The sequence below is a fragment of the Coenobita brevimanus genome, chromosome 55 (assembly GCF_032717465.1).
Source record: "Coenobita brevimanus isolate Jiangsu-jjx chromosome 55, ASM3271746v2, whole genome shotgun sequence".
In the NCBI taxonomy this organism is placed as follows: domain Eukaryota; kingdom Metazoa; phylum Arthropoda; class Malacostraca; order Decapoda; family Coenobitidae; genus Coenobita; species Coenobita brevimanus.
The window spans coordinates 49,366,800-49,392,018 of record NC_137008.1 but is presented as its reverse complement, the minus strand read 5'-3'; the positions used below and the strand labels follow the sequence as shown (position 1 = coordinate 49,392,018).

The 25,219-nt window shown below is 41.1% G+C and overlaps 1 protein-coding gene across 1 annotated transcript in view; it reads left to right on the top strand.

Moving 5' to 3' along the window:
* The window catches only part of Plc21C (Phospholipase C at 21C), a 739,135-nt gene that overhangs the window by 309,454 nt on the left and 404,462 nt on the right, over positions 1 to 25,219 (top strand). Inside the window, exon 13 of the mRNA XM_080273643.1 lies at positions 22,885 to 22,988. Coding sequence (XP_080129769.1) covers positions 22,885 to 22,988 — 104 coding nt within the window. The remainder of the gene's footprint in view (positions 1 to 22,884; positions 22,989 to 25,219) is intronic.

The window sequence follows — 25,219 nt, the reverse complement described above, 5'->3', positions numbered from 1 at the left end:
GTGGATAGGTTACAAAATAGTGTAATTCAGGAAAGATGTGGAGTGAGGAAGTCTGTGGACACCAGAATTGAAGAGAGTGTACTGAGATGGTATGGTCAAGTGGAGAGAATGGATGACAATAGAGTGATAAAAAAGGCATATCTGAGCGAATTTGAAGGAGGGAGGAGACGAGGTAGGCCAAGGAGAAGGTGGAGAGATATGGTGGATGCGTGTGTCAGGAAGAGAGGTTTGGAAGTCGATGAGGCTAGGGGACTGACAAAAGAACGAGCTGGCTGGATGAATATTGTGAGGAGAATTGCATGGTCAGGGATTTGGCATCCCTTTTTAATGTGACAGCGTCTGGATTGACTCTGTCGGATATGTTTATGTGAAGCTACGGAACGTGGTGAATGTTTTTGGTGTATCAAATAGAGCCAGGATTCTGGGGGCTTGAATGGTGAGCAAATGGAACCATGGCCCATTGGATTGGGCAGATTTGGGCTGTCTAGACAATGCTACTTCTCACTCTGCCCTAGGGTGGGAAAGGAGGTCCGGATGATGATGATGATGATAATGAATATAATTATTTTGGATTTTCCAATGTGTGATTTGATGTCTAAATATGGCAGAATGACCGGAAGACAATCCCAAAATGAGAATGGGTACTGTACATACAGTAGTTTATAGGTTGGGTGTTTTTTTTGTAGAAACTTCATGACCATCATTTGATACTGTATATATGTAACTCTTTAGTCTTGTAATATTTGAGTCCTGAGTTTTGGTCAAAGTTATTTTGGTAATCGAAAAGCAGGAGGAGTTAAAGACGAATACAGGGAGTTGATCTTGATTTATTATCTTCAGAGAAGTCTAAGTAATATACTAACTAAGTCTAGTTGGACCCCTCTTCTTATTTGATCTCTCCACTACCTGCTGGTTGTATGGCTCGCCCCTTTCTGAGCTCTGATTCCTACAGTCTTGTTTAGCAGGGGTCGCGGCACTTGTGCTATACTGTCGTGGAAACTTCAAGAACACTGTATGTCTGTGTGTATATACAGCTTCCGGTGCACGACCAGCATGCCTTCACTTTAAGAGTTGCAAGCTAATTTCTCGTTCCCACACCTTGTCTGGTGCTCTGTCTATCTATCTATCTACCTATCTATCTGTCTATCTATCTATCTATCCATCATGCTATTTATTATGATTTGTATTTATAATATAGAGTCCTGACATTTTGGTTTTCAATGCTTTTTTTTTTCTCGGTATTGTTTAAAATGATTTTTTACATTCCTATGTGTGTCTTCATGTTTAAATGTGGTAGAATGACTGGTAAACACTGCCAAAATCAGGAGGGGTATTGTACAAAAAATAGTGAATAGGTAGGGTGTTTTCTGGTTTTCATTTTTTTTTTGTTTTTCATGGTTTTCTTGGTGTTAAAAATTATTTTTGATATTCCTATGTGTGTTTTGATGTCTAAATATGCCTGAATCACCAGAAAACACTGCCAAAGTAAGCAGAGGTACTGTACAGATAGGTTAGGTATAGGCTGGAGGTTGGATATAGTTAGGATCTAGGTATAGTAGGGGGGGATATTGTTCATTATCAAGACAGTGCCATTATCTGGACATGCCTTTGGCTCTATTACATTGGATAATTGAGGGACCACTGTACCTTAAAGTTTTCTGTCCATCTGCTCACTTTTCCTCCCTTCTCCACAATCAGTCTGTCATTTTTATCTCTCACTCCCCTACTAATGTCTTTTATCACTCTGTCTAACTCTCATTACCTTCTGCCAGAAGACTTTCTTACATTCCATCCACTTTACACTCAAATTCCATCCAATGTCATCATCCACTCTCTTCTTATTCCCTCTTACTAATCTTTTTACCTCTCTTTTCCTCTCAACATATAACACTCTCTTCCATCTCTCAATTTCCTCCATGCCTCTGCTTCCCATCCACTCACTAGGTGCTTTCTTCTTTTGCACCACAGCTTGCCTCACCTTTTCATTCCACCCTTCTGTTCCTTGCACCCCCTTTCATCATCTTTTCACCCCACACACCACCTCACAGGATACACAGATTTCTTCTGTGCAAATCTTGCACACACCTTCCACCTCCCCTATCTGCCCTAAATCATATTTACCCAGTCGCTCCTCCACTTTTCTTTTATATTCTGCCTTTTTTCCCACCCTCTTGCAATCTTCCTACCCTCCATGTATTGACTATTTCTTCTTGTCCTTCCCTCCTTCTGTTCTTCCATTGCATTTGAACCTTGACTTTCACCACCTCCAAGTGGTGGTCAGAAAGTCCACTCCCCCAACCTCAGTATGCTCTTGTATCTGTTACAAACCTTTTCAGTCTGTCATCCACACACATACTCAGTCAGTGCCTTCAATTCATTCAGTTCACCACTCATCCTTCTCATCACTCGCCATGTATATATGTGGATATTTCATGCGTATTTTTTTTTTTTTTTTTTTTTTTTATATGTGAGGAAGAAGGAACCAAAGGCCATGAGCCTGCAGTAACAGTTCCCTCCAAGGGAAAAACAAAATACAATAGAGAGCCAAATTCAAGATCCGATCATTTTGAGATGCCTGGACACACTGCGTTTGAAAGACTGGAAATCATAGGCAGCAGGAAATACAGACAGAGGGAGACAGTTCCAGAGCTGAGCTGTTGCATAAATGAAAGACTGGGAGTAACGGTTAACTCTTGCATTAGAGAGTTAGACAGAAAAGGGATGAGAGTTTGCTGCCAGACGGGTGCTACGCGCCCGTCGTAGAGGTGGAGGAATGCAAGCAGACAGTTCAGAGGAGCAGTGACCATTAAAGTAGCGATAGAAAAGAGATAAAGATGCAACAGTGTGGCGAAGAGACAGAGGTTGAAGGGAGTCAGTAAGAGGAGGAGAGTTAATGAGACGAAAAGCCTTTGACTCCACCCTATTGAGAAGAGCTGTATGTGGGGAGCCTCCCCACACGTGAGAGTTGTACTCCACACAGGGGCGGATAAAACCTGTGTATAGAGTCAACAGTTGTGCAGGGGTAAAGAAAGAGCGGAGTCGGCTTAGCACACCCAATCTCTTGGAAGCAGATTTTACAAGAGATGTAATATGATCTTTCCAAGATAAGTCCCGAGTAAATGAAACCCCAAGCATGTTCAAGGATGATGCAGGATTAAGCTGAATATTATTAAACATTAGTGGGTATACCTGTGGAAGATTTTGTCGGGTTGATAGGTGTAAGAACTGAGTCTTAGATGCATTAAAGACAACCATATTATTTTTACCCCAGTCAGAGATACGAGCCAAGTCAGACATTAGGTGTGCCATAGCCTCATCCCTTGTTTGTTGAAGTAACTGTTGAGATGGGCGTTGCGGGAACTGAATGGAAAGGTGAAGGGTGGAGTCATCAGCGTATGAGTGGATAGGGTTAGATGTACAGTTTAGAAGATCATTGATGAATAAAAGGAAGAGAGTTGGTGATAGGACAGAGCCCAGAGGAACACCACTGTTGATAGATCTAGGAGAAGAACGATGGCCGTCTACAACAGCGGCTATAGAACGACCAGAAAGGAAGCTAGCGATGAATGCACAGATAGAAGGATAGAAACCGTAGGAGGGCAGTTTGGAAATTAAAGATTTATGCCAGACGCGATCGAAAGCCTTTGAGATGTCAAGTGCAATGGCAAAGCTTTCGCCAAAGTCCCGAAAGGAGGATGACCAGGAGTCTGAAAGGTAGGTGAGAAGATCGCCAGTGGAGCGTCCCTGACGTAACCCATACTGATGATCGGAAAGAAGGTTGTGATAGGAAAGATGCCTTAAAATTTTTCTATTAAGAATTGACTCGAAAACTTTTGAAATACAGGACGTTAAAGCAATTGGATGATAGTTGGAGGGTTGGGAGTGGTCACCCTTCTTTGGGACTGGCTGAATGAGAGCAAACTTCCAGCAAGAAGGAAAGGTACAAGTTGACAGACAAAGGTGAAAGAGTTTGCCTAGGCAGGGTGTAAGCACAGAAGCACAGTTCTTAAGAACAACAGGAGGGACCCCATCAGGCCCATATGCCTTGTTAGTACTGAGGCCAGTGATGGCAGAAAATACATCAACTGAAGAAATTTTAATGTCAGCCATGAGGAAGTCAGAGGGGGGAAGTGATGGAGGAACAGCACCGGAATCGTCTAAGGTGGAATTGGAGGAGAAAGTCTGTGCGAAGAGATCTGCTTTATCAGTAGAAGAAATAGCTACAGAACCATCAGAGTAGAAAAGAGGAGGGAAGGATGATGAGGTAAAGTTGTTAGAAAGATTTTTGGCAAGGTGCCAGAAGGAGCGGGAAGAATTCGAGTTGGAGAGTTGAGACCATTTAGTATGGATGAAATTATTTTTAGTAGAGCGAAGAACAGACTTAGCACGATTCCGGGCAGAAACGTAAAGATGATGTGATTCAGGGGTGGGTTGGCTCCGGTACCTTTTGTAGGCCTTCTCCTTGTTGCGGACAGCATTAGAACAAGCGTGATTAAACCAAGGCTTTCTTGCGTTGGTCAAAGGATATGAGAAAGGAATGTATGCTTCCATGCCGGAGAGAATAACCTCCGTAATGCGCAAGGCACACTCAGATGGCTCACGGCCATGGAAGCAATAATCATTCCAGGGAAAATCAAAGAAGTACTGCCTGAGGGCCTCCCAGTCTGCGGCTCCAAAATGCCACAGACAACGTTTCCCTGGAGGGTCCACAGGTCGTACCGGAGTGATAGGACAGGTTAAGGTAATAAGGTTATGATCGGAGGAGCCCAACGGAGAGAAAAGATTAACAGAGTAAGCAGAAGGATTAGTTGTGAGGAAGAGGTCAAGTATGTTGGAGCTCTCTCCAAGGCGGTCAGGGATACGGGTAGGGTGCTGTACAAGCTGCTCTAGGTCATTAAGGATAGAAAAGATGTAGGCTTGTTCACCAGGTGGATCCGTGAAAGGAGAGGAGAGCCAAAGGTGGTGGTGAACATTGAAATCTCCAAGAATGGAGATTTCAGAGAAAGGAGAAATGGACAGAATGTGTTCCATCGTAGAAGTAAGATAGTCGAAGAATTTTTGATAGTCAGTAGAATTAGGGGATAAGTAAACAGCACAGATATATTTAGTCAGAGAATGACAAGAAAGCCGAAGCCAGAGTGTGGAGAATTCAGAAGAATCAAGTTCAGGAACACGAGAGCAAGATAAGTCGTTGCGTATGTATACACAACAGCCACCTTTGGCTTTGAAATGAGTATAGAGAAAGTAGGAGGATACAGAAAAGTGTTTGCTGTCAGTTGCCTCAGACAGCTGAGTCTCCATTAGAAAAAGAAGGTGAGGTTTAGAGGAGGAGAGGTGGTGCTCAACAGAGCGAAAGTTAGAGGAAAGGCTATCAATAACTCCCTTCCTGCAGAAATATCTGTTATAGTGCTGCCTTTCTCATCCACTTCTGCAGGCACACCCCACTCACCAGCTACTCCATCCACCTTGACATTCCCAACGTTTCCATTCATATCTCCAATCAAAAACACTCACTCATTCCTCTCAGACTTTTCCATGGATGCTTCTACATTTGCCCAGTGTCAGATATCAATTTTGTTGGATTTTGAAACAATTTTTCCAATAACTTTCTTAAGGAACTGTGAAAATGCATTCCAGATCCCACCCAGTACTCATAAATATATAAAGTAATCGACCAGCAAAGGACATAATATGAAGTTGGAAATGTTTGTACAGTACAATCCCAGTTAACTGGGAAGCTTGGGGAATTTACCTTCCTGGTTACCGATTTTTCCGGATATCTGATGTATACAGTCAACCCTTGGCTATCACGAGTAATTGGTACCCTAGGCGACCCGCCATAGCCAAAATCACGATAGCCATACTTAAGAACTAATGGGAAAAATTCTAATTGGTTCCCCGACCTCCAACTTTACCCCAACCTTACCCTATTTTCACATCTCCTTCACTAAAATACCTGGGATTACAAACCAATGCTGCAAATTAACAACAGTACAGTACATAAAGGTTATAAATAAAACAGAATTAACTGTAATAAGCCATTTTACTTAACATTTTTGGAGAGGATGAGGGGCTTGGGTGGGTTGAAGGGGTTCCGAGGCTGGGGTGGAGTATTACTGGCCACCCCTCCGACGTTCTATCTCGTCTAGGAATTGATCAGCTACATCAGGAGTCTGGAAGGGACCCTGAGCATAAGGCAGGTTCTTCCTCTTCCTCACTTGCCGTCCTGGGTTAGCCGCGTTACGTGCACCAATGGTAGGAGGGTTGGATGGGGTATTGGTGGCCATTGTGGTTGAACAATAGGTCTTCACGGCTATAGCTGCTGTCGACTGGTAACGCTGACTCTCTCTGAACTAGTGATGTAAGACTCGCGAGTCAATCGTTCAAATCGAACGATTCCTTTCGCTGAATCGGGTGTATTGAGTCATTGTTTTCGTTAACTCGTTCACTTAGTTTATATTCTAACATTATATTTCGGTTGAGACTCGAGAGTGGTATGTGCACTGCTCATATCACCGCCTGGTATGAGGACACAGCACCACTCACACCACACCATCACTGGCTGTTCACTGACCAGACCTTCAGCTCGTGGCAGGCTGCGGGTTTCAGCCTCGAGTTATGGACACGAGTGTCACGAGTGACTTATAACTTTAGAACTCGACTGACTCAGGCCGCTCCGGGCAAATGTGGCGGGGCCCGACCCGGCTCACCACTCATGAGTTTGAAATACCCGGTCGCGGTATAAGTATTGCTCAATGTTCACACCACTGCTTGGTATGAACAGTAGTGTGAGCACACATCACCACTCATAGCACAGGACCACTTGCAGGCAGCGTGTTCCAACCTTGATTATTGAGTGTGAACAAGATTTCTTAGAACTCGAATTACATGACTCAGGCCACCCCGGACGGATGGGGTGGGGCCCGGCCAAGGCCCGGCTCACCGAGTCACTGGTGACTCACGAATTGGGAAGGATTTTAAATAACAGGTCGCTGTGTTTTTCATTTCTGTTTTATTCTAGCAATAAAATAATAAATTATTAAGCAATCTAAATGTTTTTCTTTATCCTACTAATAATTTAAAGCTCTTTACATCACCTCAGAATGGCTTAACGTTTTTTAACGTTGTTTTAATGCAGTCCTCTCAGTGCCTCACTTGCTGCAGCCAGGCTACTGACTTGGTGAATCGAGTGATTCAAGTACCCGATTCTCTTCGGTGAGTGACTCATAAAAACTCGAGTCACCAAAGTGAACCGAGTTTTCCATCTCTACTCTGAACCTTGGCGGGAAGGATGGGTAGCTGTAACCATGTCTTGGGCCAATCAGCGCTTGGGTAGCCTGTGACGTCGCGCCAATCACGGCGCGAGTATATGCATGGGCGGAGCCCGCGCGATTTGAATGTTTCTGGCCGACCATCGTCCGCGATAGCAGTATTTGAGGTCGCGATAAAGGTAATCGTGTTGCATTTCACCTGTCCGTGATAGCCATGAAACGCGATAGCAAAACCCGTGATAGCCAAGGGTTGACTGTAGTCTTATACATAGGCTATATCATTGCAGTACGGTACTGTATATACAGTACCACTCATATCTAGGGTCACACAAAGTTCCATTTGAAACAGTTCCCTCCTAAACACACTCCATAGATGTAACACATGTGATTGCACTGTCTTGCAGCAGTGCAAAATGCACACCACAGGTTCATGTTGCTAAAAATATTATTTGTTATTTTATTCATAAAATATGGAGAAATGAACTAGAGAAATAAATCTTGAGCATTTAACAGTGAACTGATTTTGGAAAGAAGTGTTGTACAGTAGAATTATCACAACTTCCGTACTCACACTTGTGTTTACGGCCATGGACTGCTAATTTATTCCTCACCTGATTGTTGTCACTTCACCGCTCACTCACTACAGATATTTTGCAGATGATGCAGTAAATACATATGAATTGCAAGCAGAGTAATTTAATTCATTTTTATCAGCTAGATTTTGTCTTCTCAGCCAAAGCAAATGTGCCTTCTAAGATGATGTATAAATTCATCTTTGAACACATTTGCACTGACAGAGGAAAAAAAGGCTACCTGATAGAAATGAAGGTTTGTTTTGCTGGATAAAATTGCTATGCTTACAAGTCATATGTATTTATTGTATTATCAGCAACTGTGGCGAGTGACGGGTGAAGTGACAGTGTCAGGTGAGGAATAAATTGGCAGGCCATGGCCATATATACATGTGAGTGTATGGGAGTTGTGATAATCCTACTGTACAACACTTACTTGCAAAATCAGTTCACTAATAAATACTCAGTATTTATTTTAGTATAGTTTTCTGTGTTTTAATGAAGAAAATAATGAAAAACATTTTATAGAATGGACTTGTTAAGATGCTGTAGGATATTACAAGCTCGTTAGTAGTTAGAGTTATTTTGTTAAGTAGAAAATCATACTGGTACCACACATTTTCTATCGATGAAGATTATGCCATTTTTCAGTGGATTTATTCATCTTGCTTTTCACAAAAAAATTCCTTGAGCTTTGGTCCCTGAGATTTCATATCATAAATTGTGGAATTTCCTACATTCAGTTCTGTTACTAGTGTCTTGTAATGTTCATCTTTTTCAAGTCTATTGCATATGCCCAGCTTCTGTTTCAAGGTGAGCACAGTGCACTTAAGATTAGTTTGTACATAGGAATCATGGAGTATACAAATCACCCTCACAACACAACAACACAGTTGTGAGAGTGCATGTTTACTGACTGGCAGCAGCAAGCTGACTGGTGATATGTCGATGTATAGAAGGTGACTGAATCAAAGGAGGGGAAAGAGGGGGGGGGGGAGGGCTGGGAAGGGGTTTAACAAACAACCTTGACTGGAAATACTTTCACTTCACATCATCTGACTTCACCCAGCCTCATGACACATGACTATCCCGTGCAGGGGTGAGCATTCAAAATGGCACACACTTATAATTTTGTGTACATATTAAACAGTCCATGGATTCTCCTGATTTGATGATAATCCCGGTTAGCTGGTTTCCGTATATCTGGGATTGTACTGTACAAAGAGTGCGTACAAGATTTATATATTCTAAAAGCACCATGCTCATGCATTTGGACAGTTACCAGTTTATGCAGTTATTTGTGTCTGAGGATACCATACAAACCAGTCCTTTGTATGCAGGGATATGTTTTTCCATTGTGAAACTTCACATTGACAGACTGCAACTATCTGTCTCTGTGCTGGGTAGCACTGCATTGCGAGCCACAGCTGAGGCTGTGCTGCCCATGCATCACTATTAATTACTCCACCCCTATGCAAACTTACGCATGGTTCTACACAAAGATGGAGAGAGAGATTTTTTTTTTCTTTTCACCAGATGATGCCCTGGATGTTTATCTTCAAGTTCATAATAAACAAAAATTAAAAAAATATACTGTATATATTCATTTTTTGTGCACCACGGGTGAGGATAAAACAAGGTAATTGCACAGTCCGCGGCTTAAATGCACTTACATTTTCCATTCCTTATCATCCAGCATCACTGTACATCTAGTGACTTCATTTCTTTTGAAGACCATAACTTTTCTCTTCCTGACATTCACCTTGAGATTGTTTCTTACACACTCTTCCAGACTCATTCACCAAGCCTTGCAGTTCCCCATCGTCATCACTTAACAATACAGTGTCATCTGCAAACAATAGTACAGGGAGTTTCCAGACGTTGTCCTCTCTCATTATAGATGCTCCAACATCCACTGCCTTACCTTGTATCCCTTTAATAACCCCCATCCTTGTACAGATTGAACAGCCATGAAAACGTGACACATCCCTGTTTCAATCTAACATTCAAATAGAAAAATTCACTCAGTTCACTATCCACATGCACTGTAACCTTTGCCCCATCATACATACTCTTCACAGCATTCAACAACTTCCCATTTACTCCATATATTCTAAATATTTTCCACATTCCTTGTCTATCCACCCTTTCATATGCTTTCTCCAAATCCATGAAGGCTACATACAACTTCTTTCCCTTCTTTAGAAACTTTTCCACCATGGATCAAAGCATCAATATCTGATCTATGCAACCTCTTCCCATCCTAAAACATCCCTGTTCTTCACCAAGTACAGTAATTCCTATGTTATTTCCCAGAGTTTGTCAATAAGTATCCTAGATATCATCACCATTGTTTTATTCGCATTTACTCCCAAACTCCTATGCGTTCTGTCTCCATTTTCTAAATCTTTCCTCCACTTCTTTCTTACCTTGCAATCAACACCAAGTCATCAGGATACATCTCCCATGGGAGCCCATGTCTGAAGTCATGTAAGAGAGCATCAAGCACTATGACAAACAGTAAGAGGCTGAAGACTCACCCCTGATGCTTGCCAACACTCAAGGAAAACTCATCTCTCAAATCTCTATTCACCATCACCTGAGTGTGAACACCCACATACATAGCCATAATCTATCTGACCAGCCACTCCCTGATCCCAGGCTTTCTCATTGCCCACGTCACCACCTCCCTAGGGACTCCATCAAAGGCCTTCTCCAAATCAACAAAAACAAAGTGCAGGTCCCTTTTCTTTTCTGTACTGTATATTTTTCTTGAACCTGTTGAACAGTGAATAGTCTTGCATAGACCCAAACTGCATCTCATCATTATTCACTTTTTCCCATCTATTAATTTCTAGAGCTCTCTCGATTATGTTAATTGCCTAGCCTGGGGCTAGGCAAGTTGGTCCTGACATTTAAGATGAAAGTGACCAGCCTCACTCATCCCTGCATGGCATTATGTGAGCAATAAACCTCAACCACCCCTTAGATATACACTTGTACAGGCTCAACCCCATTGGAGTGCCTTAATCACCCACTAAACTACCAGGTGCCATAATTTAGTTATGTGGTTACCACCCAGTGTCGTAAATGGTTTCCTAGTGTACAGGAAACCATTTGGCTTGTCATTCATGTTGAGTTACTCATAGGCAGAAAGAAATAGAAAGAATGAAGGAAAAAAAGACAGAAGTGGGTGTGTAGAGTCCCCCAAAGGCATAAGGAAGAGGAAAGAACGAAGGAAAGAAGGACAGAAGAGGATGGAAGGAAAGGAGGAAAAAGAGAGGAAAGGGCAGTCACCTGAGAGGAGCACTACATTGAGTGTGTGGATGGTGAGTGCCCCCACCTACCACTAATGCATGTATAATTTCAATTTTTCCAGGGTATCATCCTTCCGCTTACACAAATTTATAGTTTCACACTTCACTCAGTGATCTGGGACAACACACTCATATATACTGTAATTTACTTTATCCGATGAGTAACTAAACCCAGTTCTTTAGCTCCTGAGGTCACCAACATTTCAGCAGTCAACCCAGACATGCCCACAGCCTTCTCCAACTGCATCCTGCCTATTGCCCTGTTTGGAGTAGTAGCATTAATCAAAGGCCAAGGGCCAAATACTGGATCCGCTAACTCCAAATCTTCTCTGTTCCAAACTCCTCATTCAGCAATCATTTATAATGCTGTCTGTAGGTGGCTTTAATATCCCATTCCAATTCCTCATTTAGCAACTGGTTATAATGCTCTCTCTAGGTTTCTTTAACCCCTTGACTGCAGCTAAGGTAGCAAAAATGATGTCCCTGGTGCAGCAGTCCACCCAAAAGTCACTCATTTTCAGTCACAGTAAGTAATTTTCATATTGATACACAAGAAAAAAAAAATAGTAATACATGCACAAGAAAGCTAAACCATTCCACTTACCTATTAGCACTTTAATGAATATAGATGCTCATACGTTACCATAGAGGTAAGTTGAAGCAACGTCATTTTTGGCTTTTTGTGTGTCGCTGTAGCAAACTACCCTCATTTGTGTGAGCAGTGTGGTCAGCAGGAAGCTAAAATGATGAAATGGTAACCCCAAGCGTGGGTGGATGAATGCACAAAGTACCTGTGGCAGAATACAGGGCATTGATTTTGAAACAAAATTGTGGATTTAAAAGGAACTTCACAGTCTGTCTATAGGTCCTTTTAATAGGAATGTCGCAGTTGGGGGGTTAATATTGTCACTGTCCACCACTACGTTTCCCTCATCGTTCTTCACACACTGCTCACCTTTGATATCCCTGTTTACCATCTTCATCTGATTTGCCACCTTAGATATTTTGTTCTTCTTTTCAGTGCTATTTACATTATCCAGTAAATGTCTGTGAGACTCTGTTTTTGTCCTGTATGCCTTCTTTCTAGCCCTGCACCTCACAGCCAAGTTTTCTTCTCTGTTATCACCCCTTTTCCATTCCCAGAAAAGTCTGCTTTTCTCATTAACCCATCCCATCCGGCAGATGTTCCTGTGAACCCCTCCCACAGCCGGGCATTCCCAAAAGAAATCGTGAAAATCGTCTATTTTTAATCCTAGATATCTCAGTTAGTAATTAACGAAATATAAAAAACAAGGTGTCATAATACTTACTAATCCTTCGACTTTGAGCTGATTGCATCAGATGGTCTGTGAAATGCGTGTAGGGAGAGTGAGGAGTGGGGAGTGGGGGCAATTTTTGTTGTTTTTTGCTGTGTCTGTATGTGTGGCAGAGGTTTGGCAACACAACTAAAGCTTAGACTAGCCTTCCATAATTATACCACTTTGATAACACTTCCAGAAGACCAAAATCCGCCCCAAACATTATTTATGTGAAAAAATTTCCATAATCGGTTGTACTTGGTGCTGGAGGGCTGGTAACCATAGCAACGACCTTGAGGCAGGCTGCCTGCTTGCCTCACCTCCAACCCACCTTACAGACAGACAGACCACACACACACACACACACACACACACACACACACACACACACACACACACGGAGATGTATGTTTGGTATGCATTGTCGTTCAATTCTGGCACCGCTGTGCAATTAGAAGTCTGGGTATTACAGCTACTACAGATAATACTATTATTACTACTACTACTACTACAGCTACTACTGCAACTACCACTACTACAACTACTAATATTACTACAACTACCACAACTACAACTACTACTATTACTATCACACCTACTACATATACTACCACTACTACTACCACTACAAGTACTACTACAAAAAAACTAAAAAAAAAAAAAAAAAATGTGAATAGAGTAGTTATTTACGTAATGTCCATAATCGGAAATACTTACCACTATGACTTTTTCTTACCTGTGATTTGTACTTTTTCATCATAACAGATATGTCTATCTATCTATCTATTGCCAGACGCCTCAATCCCGTTTGGGGTGGCCACAAACAAATCGCCTCCAAGTCGCCCTGTCCCCCGCCATTTCACTACCCTGCTCCCAACTCACACCCCCCTCTCTCATATACCTCTCCACCCCATCCCTCCATCTCATCCTCGGTCTCCCCCTCCCTCTTCCACCCTCCACCTCACTCACATACACTCTCTTCGTCAGTCTTTCACCCTCCATCCTCTCCACATGGCCAAACCACCTCAGTGTGTTCCTCACAACGCTTCCTATCACATCCACATCAACACCACAACGCTCCTTTATATCCTCATTCGTCAGCCTGTCTCTCCACGTGACTCCACAAGCTCCTCTTAAATAACTCATTTCCACTGCTCTCACTCTTGACTTGTGTCCTTCCAACAACGTCCAAGCTTCACTTCACAGATATGTACAAACAAATATTTTCAGTACAAAATAAGGCAACAACTTTATCGTGAAACAAACTTTCTGCTTCCATATTCACGTAAATATACATAGGGCAGTAATATAATTTGTGCTAATCACTGTACACAAAAATCAACATACAGGTATGTACAAAGCTAACTCTAACTTATGCATAATACCTAGACTTCTATCAGTTGGTCTTTGAGTGAAAATCAAAGAAACAGTTAGTGCACAGTGCCACCTCACATTCAGCACACCATCACCTCGTCATATGGCATTGCTGTGGTTGGCATGATTTATTGGTGCAAACATAGCAATGCCGGAAGGATTCTTTGCCTGTAGGTGTTGGAGGCAGTGCTTCCATGTAATGCCTACTGAGGTAGTCCCTGCACTGCAGCCGGTCAGGCAGTTGCTGCACACTCTGCCTCCATTTCACAGAAGGCATTACCTGGCTCTATATCTCCAGAAGACCATAAATTACTGTATTTTGCGGCATATTAGACGCTGCAGTGTGAAAGATGCACCCTAATTCTGGAAGGGCAGTTCTGAGAAAAAAAGTATGTCTTCACCAAGACAAAGGAAAGGTTGCTTGATATGAGTATTTTTCACTCAAACACACACTAATCTTTCAGAATCTCTATTCAGTACTGTATATCTGTCTTTTGGTTTATTTTTATGTAAAAAAAGGGTACAAGACAAGAAAACAAACATTCCCTTCTGTACAAAATGTCATTCGTTCCATAACACCATCTTAACACTTTATGAAGTCCACCTTTCAGAATTTTTATTCAGTACTGTATATGTGTTTGGTTTCTTTATTTTTATGTAAAAGAAGGGTACAAGGCAAGAAAACAAACAAACAACCCCTTCCTTACAAAAATTACTTCGTACCACGACGCTATTTTAACGTTATGTTTATGAAGTCCAAACTGTCCGATTACATTTGTACAACCGTTTGAGGTGTAATGTTCATCTCCATTAAAGTACAGTAAATTTGTTTCTATATAGAGATAAGTATTATTTTTCGTGAAACGAACTTAAAACAACAAAACTCAACATAACCTGTTCTTTCATTTATTTAAGGAAATACATCGGCCATTAAATGAAGGAATACACTTTATCTCCAAATCAGATGCCTGCATGTATTTCAGATACCTGCATGTACTTCATATTACGGTCACAGACAACACAAACAGATTTTCAAAAATCAATTACAAGGAACATTTACAGCATTTTATTTACACTAAAAGTGCCCCTTACTAGTCAGATTCATGCCCCACACCTCCAGTGTTATGGTATTTTCCCAGACTCGATCTCAACTCAGTGTGATGTGAGACTGCTGTAACTTGCTCCTGATGTCTCATTACCTACAGACAACACATTAACTTCCTAAACTGAAAAAATATCCTTAAACATACCAAATGAAATACGACACGAGTCTTTTCTGCTCAGCAAAATGCTCTTGAATACAACTTTGTTGCCATCACTAATGATGCAGTCTCACTAACCTCTGAATACCACCACAATAATAATGATAATAGTAATAATAAAATAAATGTTGCACTTGTATATACACACTAAATAAAAAGTATCCCTCCTAATTTTGGAAGTTTTTCGGTCATGCTGCCATAATGAGACATCAGAACACACATAGGATTGTCCATATTTAATGCTAAACATCATGAAAACAATGCACGAACAACAGAAATCCACAAAAATAACTGACGACTGTTTGAAAATCTGTTGTCTGTTATGAGTGATTGCTCCCAGGGCTAAAAAAAAATTCCACGCCCAAATATGCCATCGGAAATTGGTTATATTGGTACAGATGTATACCTTACTCTTTGCTAATGTTTATGCTGTAAGATAAGCTAATAAAGACACATAACACTGACAAGAAAGAGTACAGAAACTCAAGCAAGAATAGTGTTCCAGAGTAAAATTTACCTTCATATAAGTTCCCACCATCCTTGTGCAAAATTTTGCCAGCACCTTCAAAGAGTTAAGCATATGTCTAGATGCAGAATTTCATGAGCTTTCTCATGGGTTACTGCAGAACTTCGATATGATGAATAGTAGTTGAATAAATAATAAAAAACTTTGAAAACTCATGAGTCTGTGTTATAACCACAGAGGAGAGTAAGGACTGAGGGAGTAAGGGGGGAGCTGGGGGGTATGGAGGAGGGATGGGAGGAGGGGGAGAAGAGAGGCTGTGGGCAGGATTCTCCCCCTTCTGTCAACTGGCGGACAGGCGCTTTTGTTGTACAATTACTCGTGGCTTGTGGTCTGTTAGACACCGAGTGGCCATGTGGAAACACAACTCACTGTTACTGGGGGACTTTCGACCTTCAGAGGAGAGGCGAACGGCCGCTGCCGCCGAACATGTACCGGTACTCATGGTTTGTGATCTGTGTTCGATGGAGGTGGTGGTTGGGAAAGATTTAGCCCCCGTGACCGCGCAACATTAGACATTCGGTGGGGAGTGCATACGAACGTTTTGACACCGCTTGTAGGTTACAGTCGTATTGCTTGGGTGCTGGAGGATCATTGGGAGTGATAGGAAGAATGTGCATTTTTGACCATTCAGTACAGGGGCGGACAGACATTTTAGCTCTGGTTGTCGATTACAGACTACTTCCTGCTCACGGTTCGAGCCCAGCGGCCATGATACTGATTCTTTGGACATGTTGGCTGGCTCGCCGAAGTTCTTATGCACTTTTACATCCAGGTAATGGCAAATAAATTCGTATAATGGTTTTATAGAACCAAGGGCCAGCATCCGGATATGGAACACGTCCGGATAACGAGCATCCGGATAATGGAGGTTATCACTTACAGTGATAACCAGACACCCCACTACCCGGATATTTTGGGCATGGGCCTTCGGAACCCCAAAATGGCCCCAAAACGTAAAAAATCCAAAAAAAGTCTGATTTTTTTTTTTTTTTTTTTTTTTAAACCTGTAATTTGAACTTGCCGCACAGCGCTGAACAGCTGTGTTTACCCGCGGCCTCTTCCTTCCTCCACTCCCCATTTACCACCTAACTACCATCCTGACCAGATGCTCATCGCAGTGGATGCCGCACGTGCTTGTTTTTGTGAATAAACTGCAATACCTCACCACTACTGTAGACCACATGGGAATTTACAGTGTTGTGCAGTGGTAAGAAATTAGAATTTAGAGTGCAGAGAATTAAGTACGGAGTGCAAACTGGCGGTTGAAACTGGCATGGTGCAATTAAGAACAAAATGTGCCGTGTTAAACAATTATAATTGACAGTGCAAAGAATTAAGTGCAGCACAACACTGGATTACTGTACGTGCTTCAAGAGCATTTTCACCATTGCCAGAGTCTTAGAGGAGGTGGGTTAATCTTCATAACGGCCACAGATGTGCTGTAAGTACCCTGTACACTGCTAAATATTTTCCGTACTCTTAATTCCTCATTCTCTGGTTCCTTTTCATTTTTTTCATGCTTTATATCCCTTATTTGTGTGAACAGTGTCTTAAATAGGTGCTGTGCATGTCCGGTAGGGAGTTATTTAGGTGGCTTTCAAAGTTAGGCTGGGTTAGGATCCATAAGGCAGGGTCCTTCTAGGGTGGGTTACGGACCATACAGCAGGGTCCCTGTATCTGGACAAACCTCCGGACATGCCTTTGGCTGTATTACATCAGATATTGGAGGGATTACTGTATCCATACATACATATTCAGTATATATATATATACTGTATAGATATATAAATTTTTTTTGCAGTAATTATAAACTAACACTTTGTATAGAGACTTTTATTAGTAAAGTACTTCCAAGATGCAGGTTATGGCTTTCATTTACTGAAACTCAAACAACATATTTATTGTATATAAATTTCATTAGCTGGGGAAAAAAAAAAAAAAAAAAAAAAAAGCTAAGCCTCATGAAAATTAAAATCATTTTAGTTTATTAGTAAAATATAAATTTGCTGACTTATATATTCAGTACAGTATGTATATCAGGAGACAAGTTATCTTTCTCTGTAATCTTGAATAATATCCACAGGGAATATGTTGCAGTACCCCAAATGAAGAAAGATTATGACCAATGTGAACACTTTCGTATTCTTTAGCAAATCAGATCAAGTTACTTGATTACCAAAAGGATTATAACCAAATTTGCCACAGTTTGGTTACAAATAATACCAGGTGGCAGCCCTACCATTGGTTCACTGGCATCTAACATTATTACTGTTTCACTACTCTGATACCATGTACAGTGCACCCCCACACAATGCGAACGCACACAGTGCAAATCACCTACAATGCATGGTCAAGCCAGAAAATGCTTATTTTTATTGAATGCAAAATCTGCGAATCGAACTTCCCAACACGTCAGTCGGCTGTATGATTGCAAGGCAAAAATGGACTTCCCTCCGTTACTAGAAGTGTCGGGCTGGACAATGCAAGTCAGTCACATGAAGGCAGGTTGCTGGCAACGAGCCAGACTCAAAATGGCGGGCAGCTGGCAAGCTATCTGCATGCCATCTACCGACATTCCTGGGTAAACAGACACTTCTCCTCCATATTGCTGCGAGAACATGTATTGTACCTCACATACTGTGGTCTGTTTTAGCATCATAGCAGTACCCACCTGTTCATCATGGTCTCAGCTGTCAACTTTGAAGGCTTTATAGCACCTCCAGGAGACGTCAGCAGTGAGAGTGAGAGTGACAATGGGGCGCCCTACCCTGCAGGACAAGAGTAGACGCCCTGAGCCTTGGATACCCACCCCCCTTCCTTCTTAACAAGCCTAGAAGTCACTGAAATAAAGGTACATGGTGTTCTATTTGTTGGTCCAACTTGAAGTACCATTAGACAAAGTATTAGCTGGGAAGAGTAGGCTGGAAGAGGACCCGAAGACCAAGCCCTGGTTGGGCTGTCCACCATATACCATTTTTCATGTAAGTTCTTTGGTTCACAAAATGCAAAATCGTAGAATGCGAGGGTTTCTGCCACCCATAAACTCGCATTGTGTGAGGGTGCACTGTAGTGTTATTACTTGCAGTGTTGCTACTCCCAACACTGTACAGTACAGGGTTATTCTGTTCTTAGTTTTATATATGGATTTTTATAATGGAGTCAGCTGTATTCTTACTGTATGCATGGGTTTGGGAAAAAAAGACCTGGATGCTAAGGATGATGATATTCAGGAGATGAAATATGTACATAGGCATATAAACTTGATAATGACAGTCTTATCTGGGAAGTGTGTGAAGTGCATCCATTAACCCCTACACCGCGGGCATGTTTACCGATGTTTTGCGTGTGCCGCGGGGTTATTCGGGCTCCAACAGACTCTCAAAAAATATTTGCCAAAAATCAGTTATTAGTCCTAGATTATTAAAATTATATATGCTTATGGCACATACCTTCAGCTTTCTCCTGGAATGCTTGTTGAGCCTTCGTCAGTTACCGTAGGACTTGTGGAGACCTCTGAAGTTGGATAACGAAGTCTCCACTTTACACTTCCTGACAACCCGTAATATGATTACCACAGCCAGATATTAACACTATAAACACTACTCTATGATTTTCAAGTAGTTTGGGATCCATACTCCAAAAAAAAAAACACTGTGAAAGCAATGAAAATTATGAGCGCGTCTGACCGCCGCACTTGCGCTAGTTCGCTCTTGGTACTCTGTCATTTATTATTCATAAAACCCCTCACACTTTATATTTCTATTACTATGTAACACTTATATATATCTGGAGTCTTTATCCATAAGTTTCCTTCAGTAGTATTAGTTTATTGTCACTGTAGGGATTCAATTCCTTTCAGTAAAATACGTAGCATTCACTTTCTCGTCCTGTATACTAGCATTGAGAGTGAATGTCACTTTCATCTTCACGCTCATAACTCATAGTATTCAGACATGCTAGAGTGAAACTTTCACTTTCATTACTCCTAGGGTATATACTCGTATTCTTATAATACTACTCATTTACATTTCTATTTACGTTCTCTATTTTATTTACGTTATTTACATTTCTATTTTATTTACACTGTGTTATGCACTGTCACTTGAAGTAACTTATAAAACTATTTTCCATTGTTCACGTATATTTACATTCATTACTTTCACTTGCTGTTTACACATTATTTATACATTATTTACAATTCCACTTGCACTGTTTTACTCAATAGAAAGATCGTAGTCACTCTTTTATCAATTGTCAGCCCTTTGCCTCTTTCCACACGAGGTTTAGTAGGGGGTAAAGGTCACAGGGCCCTTTGCATGGGGGTGAAAAAGGCCTTGAAGTCAGCAAGAGGAACAGACGTACCTCCTCTTCGGAAGATGAGAGAGAACTGATAAGGGAGGGCCAGGGTAGAGGCCTACTTAGGGGATATTCAGTACTACCAACGTAGCTCTTGAAACAGCTATGTATTTCACTGAAATGATTGGCAGGAAATCTAGACAATACATTATAAATTAGGTAGTTCCAGGTGAATGTAAATATCACTTAGGCTTCTCCCTTCCCTCCTTATATGTATATTTATTACGAAAATAGATAATACGGCATATTTCAAGGGGAAAAAAAACAACGAAAATTAGCGAACGAGTGCACGTGAGGTGTTGTCAGGTGATAATTAGCCAATTCCAGGTGTATGGCACTCTCACTTACCTTATTTCTTTCTTGTATATATTATTTGGTATAAGAATAGGGCATAGGGCTTATTTCAATGGATGAAATCAGTGAAAAATTCCAGGGAAGATTTACTTAGAGTAGCTCGGCCGGGCAGGCGAGAGGATAGGGTAATGGAAGGGGGGTGGGGAGGGGAGTCAAGAACAGGGAGAAATGGCTAAATTGTCAACAATGGATGGGAGTACAGATGAGATTAGGAGTGCTGACTAGTGTTGGACATTGGCAGTACTGATAGATGACATAAGCCCCCACTTGGAAGCCCGGGTGAATTCAAAATAACACAGAATCACAAAAGTGACGCCCCGCGGTATGATCCCTTGCTCCCAAGCGTCACGAAAGTGACGCCCCGCAGTTAAGGGGTTAAGAACAGCAGAAGATTGTATGCAGATAGTTATTTTCATGAGGTGGAGTCAGGATTGCAAAGGAGTGCATGATGTACGGATGATTTTATGACCGATGTCACTGGCATACTGTTGATTGTTTTCCTATATTTATGTTTTCTCTTTCCTAATAACTGTATCTTATCTCACCCCATCTTTAAGTAGAAATAAAGGTCAGGGTTGTGATGATGATTTAAGTGTACAAGAAGTATACCTTAGATGGTAAGGCAAATTTCAGAATATTTAGTAAATGATACGATAGTTTCAAGAGTGGTACAGAATTAATGAATTAACTTTTATGTAATAAGGCATATGGTTGAAAAAGCTTATAAAATATATTTGGTTCTGTAATATATGTATGACCAAGTGGACAGAAGTGGAGTGAGAATTGTACTATCAACCAGAACAGTAGGTATGATGTGAATGGGAATGCATTGAATGTTATGAAGAACTTCAGTTACTTCAGTGTCATCATGAAACTGAAAGGTTTAATAGATGTCCATCCATCCATCGATCATCCAGTCCTATGTCACCCCATGAGGAGCATAGGAACTCGGGGTTAGGCAAGTTGGTCCTGACATTCAAGGTGAGAGTGCCTAGCCTCACTCATCCCTGAGTGGCATTTTGTGAGCAATAATCCCCAACCACCCCCTGGATATAAACCTGCAAAGGCACCTTAATTACCTACTAAACCACCAGGCACCATAATTTGATTATCTTGTTACCACTGAGCATAGTAAATGGTTTCCTGTTGCACAGGAAACCATTTGGCTTGTCACTTAGTGTAGAGTCACCCTCAGGCAGATGGAACAGGAAAGAAAGAAGGAAAGAAAGACAGAAGAGGGAGTGTAAAGTCACCTGTAGGCAAAAGAAAGAGGAAAAGAATGAAAGAAAGAAAGACAGAAGAGGAAGGAAAGAAGAGAAGAATGAGCAGACACCCAAGCAGCACTACATTGAGTGAGTGGATGGTGAGCACCCCCCACCTACCACACAGATATGAAGTACTTACAAGAAAGTATTTATGTAACATAAACATCTAAATGGGTAAATCAGGAGCCATGGTAGAAAGCAGCCCACATCATAATCTCAAAATTGGCAGTTTGAATACAGTATCTGGCAAGGTAACTAAGTTGAAGGTATCAGAGCCTCACCTGTTAATGTCATTCCCGTTACCAAGGTGTTGTAAGACATCATAGTGAGGGATGGCTTACCATTCCCTTGTGAAATGGTCAGGACTTGCAGAGGATCAAGCATGAAATGATATCACGAAAGTCAGAGCTTATGATAGAATCAGGTACACAGCAACTATGTGCACTTCATCTTAATGACCTTGGTACTCAAGGGTTTATATATTCTCACTGTATTTAGAAACTGTGCCAAAAAGGCCTAAAAGCTGAGATTGGAGGAAAAAGTCATGTCTGTCAGGCATTATTATTGAGCATAGATACTAAGGGAAATGATGCAGAATGCAATATACAGTACGGTAGTTGTTTAGTTTTACCTACTCTTTAGGTTGTAAGGGATGCAGTGTCTTCAGAAAGTCTGTTCGTCAGTTTTACACATACATACAGTACATATATTTGATTAGTGTGTTTTTATTATATATATATATATATATATATATATATATATATATATATATATATTTATTTATAATTCAGTGCTTGATGGCTGCATATGGCTGTTGTATATTACTGTTTCAGATATCCTTTAATGTGGTTTGGTTGGTATTACACGGTAATTGCACGATGGCATATCACAGTACAAAACTTGCAGTACTTCAGATTGCTGTTTTCTTTTTATGGTCAAGGAATTTACCATCAGATTTGGATTATTAAGATACTGTACTTTATCTTGCTTTTGAGTGTTGCACTGGAAGGGTCATCTGTATTACAGTATATTTTCTATGTACATGATTTATGTAGCTTAGTTGTTTACTACATTTTGACTCATTGGTAAATGTAAATTCATTAGAAGCATTATGATTGTTATTGTTATTATTATTGTTATTATTTTTATTATTAATTGAAAACTACTGTTGTTATGAACTATTATTGCAGATTTTACATATATTTTGCTGTCAGTGTGTGCTAATGTGATTTTCAGCTTAATATTTTCTAGATTGAGTAGCATAATAAGTATAAATCTCCACTTTGCAGGGGAAATACCAGATGGGGGGGCCGAAGAGGTGAGTTCCAGCTCTGAAGAGGAGGAAGAGGGGCCATTCACACCAGAGGAGATCAACGAGAGGGAGAGAAGCCCAGTAAGCAATGGCAGAAGTGGAGAAACGTTTTTGGAATGGGGAGTAGATAGATGCTGTGGATGCTAGGTAGGAGTGAGATGAGAGCCTGGAGTGAATTGACAGTTTGGGGTGAAAGCCAGGAGTGAATACACAGTTTGGAGTGAGATCCAAGAGTGAATACACAATTTGGTGTGAGAGCTAGGAGTGGATACACAGTTTAGGGTGAGAGCTAGGAGATAATAGGCAGTTTGGGATGAAAGCTAGGAGCTAATAGACAGTTTTGGGTGAGAGCCAGGAGTAAACAGATACAGTAGTTTGAGGTGAGAGCCAGGAGTGAATATTACACAGCAATTAATTTACATTACACAGTCACCTAATTACACAGCAGTATCAACTCATCAAGTAAGTATGAAAAAGGAACACTTGTTTCCATTATGCAAGAAATAATATAAAACAGCATGAAAACATGGAGAGCATTTAACAAATATTTTACTTCACTAATAATACAGAAGAATGACTAAATCAGTAATCAGTTATTGGCAGAAGTGGAGCACAAAGATCAAACTGATACTACGTGAATATGGACTGGAGAGAGTGTAGAAGAGAAGTCAGCTCTGAGCCATCTGCTGGTCATTTTGTAGCCTAGGCCACATCCAAAGGATGACAGATCACTTTCCTACACTTTGCATGGCTTACAAAATGTGATGCAACTTCACTTAGTAGTGCCACTAAGTTGGGCATCAATCCCATTTAAATGGTCAGCAAGGCTAGCTCACATAGCAGCAGACATTTTAGAGTTGTCTTCATGGCCTCAGGCTCATCTGGATGCTTATTGCAGGCTGAAGGTGCAGTATCATGCAATCTGTTATCCTTGTTTTAGGAGATAATATTCACAGTTTAATTGTGTGTTCTCTGGAAGAGGGGAAAGTGCCTCAAGAATGGAAGAGGGCAAATGTGGTATCAATATATAAGGGAGGAAACAAGGAAGAACCCCTGAATTATAGACCAGTGTCCCTAACCAGTATGATCGCAAAACTGTGCGAAAGAATTCGGAAAGAATAATGGATAACATATCTGGAAGAGATGAATATTTTGGCTGATAGCCAGTTTGGATTTAGAAGTGAAAGGTTATGTGTTTCCAACTTGTTGAGTTTTTACTCAAGAGCGATTGACGTACTGCAGGAGAGAGATGGTTGGGTGGAGTGTGTGTATTTGGATTTGGAGAAGGCCTTTGACAAGGTACCCCATTAGAGACTAATGTGGAAACTAGAGCATATGGGAGGACTGAAGGGGAACCTCCTAGAATGGATGAGAGACTTTTTGAGACACAGACAAATGAGGACAGTAATAAAGGATAGGATGTCTGGTTGGAGGGAAGTAACAAGTGGAGTCCCACAGGACTCGATGTTGGCGCAAGTAATGTTCCAGATTTATGTACTGTATATGAAATGGTAGACAGAGTGAACAGTTATGCATGTCTGTTTGCTGATGATGCAAAGATCTTCAGGAAGGTAGAGGTTGAGGAGGATTGTAAAATGCTGGAGGAGGATCTGGATAGGATACACGATTGGAGCCGGATGTGGGAAATGAAATTTAATGCAAAAAAAATGTAAAATATTGGAAATGGGTAAAAGTACCAAGAGGCCATAATTGAATTATTTGATGGGTAATGAACCAATCACAAAAGCGAGAGAAGAGAACGATTTGGGAGTGTTGGTCCAGGACAGTTTGTCATCTGAAAAACACATTAACAAGGCAGTTAGAGAGACTTATAAACTCCTGACTAATATAAGAGTTGCTTTTCATTATATGGATGAGGAGATGATGAAAAAATTCATCGTGGCGATGATTCGCCCCAGGTTAGAATATGCAGCAGTAGTGTGGTCCCCTCTCAAAAAAGAAAGATATAAAGAAGATTGAGAGAAGACAAAGAACAGCAACCAGAATGGTCCCCAGTCTGGCAGATCTGTCGTACAGTGAATGCCTGGAAGAGCTGGATTTGCCTTCCTTAGAAGAAAGGAGAAAGAGAGGCGACATGATTGCAGTGTTCAGGACCATGGTGGGAGTAGATAGAATTGACTGAGAAGATCTGTTTTTATGGGATAAGAGAGCAGCAAGAGGACACGGAATGAAACTGAAGAAACCAAGCTGCTTGAAGGATATCAAGAAATATAGTTTTCCTTATAGATGTATAGACTTATGGAATAGCCTGGACATAAAGATTGTCTAGTCTAAAAACTTAAACGAGTTTA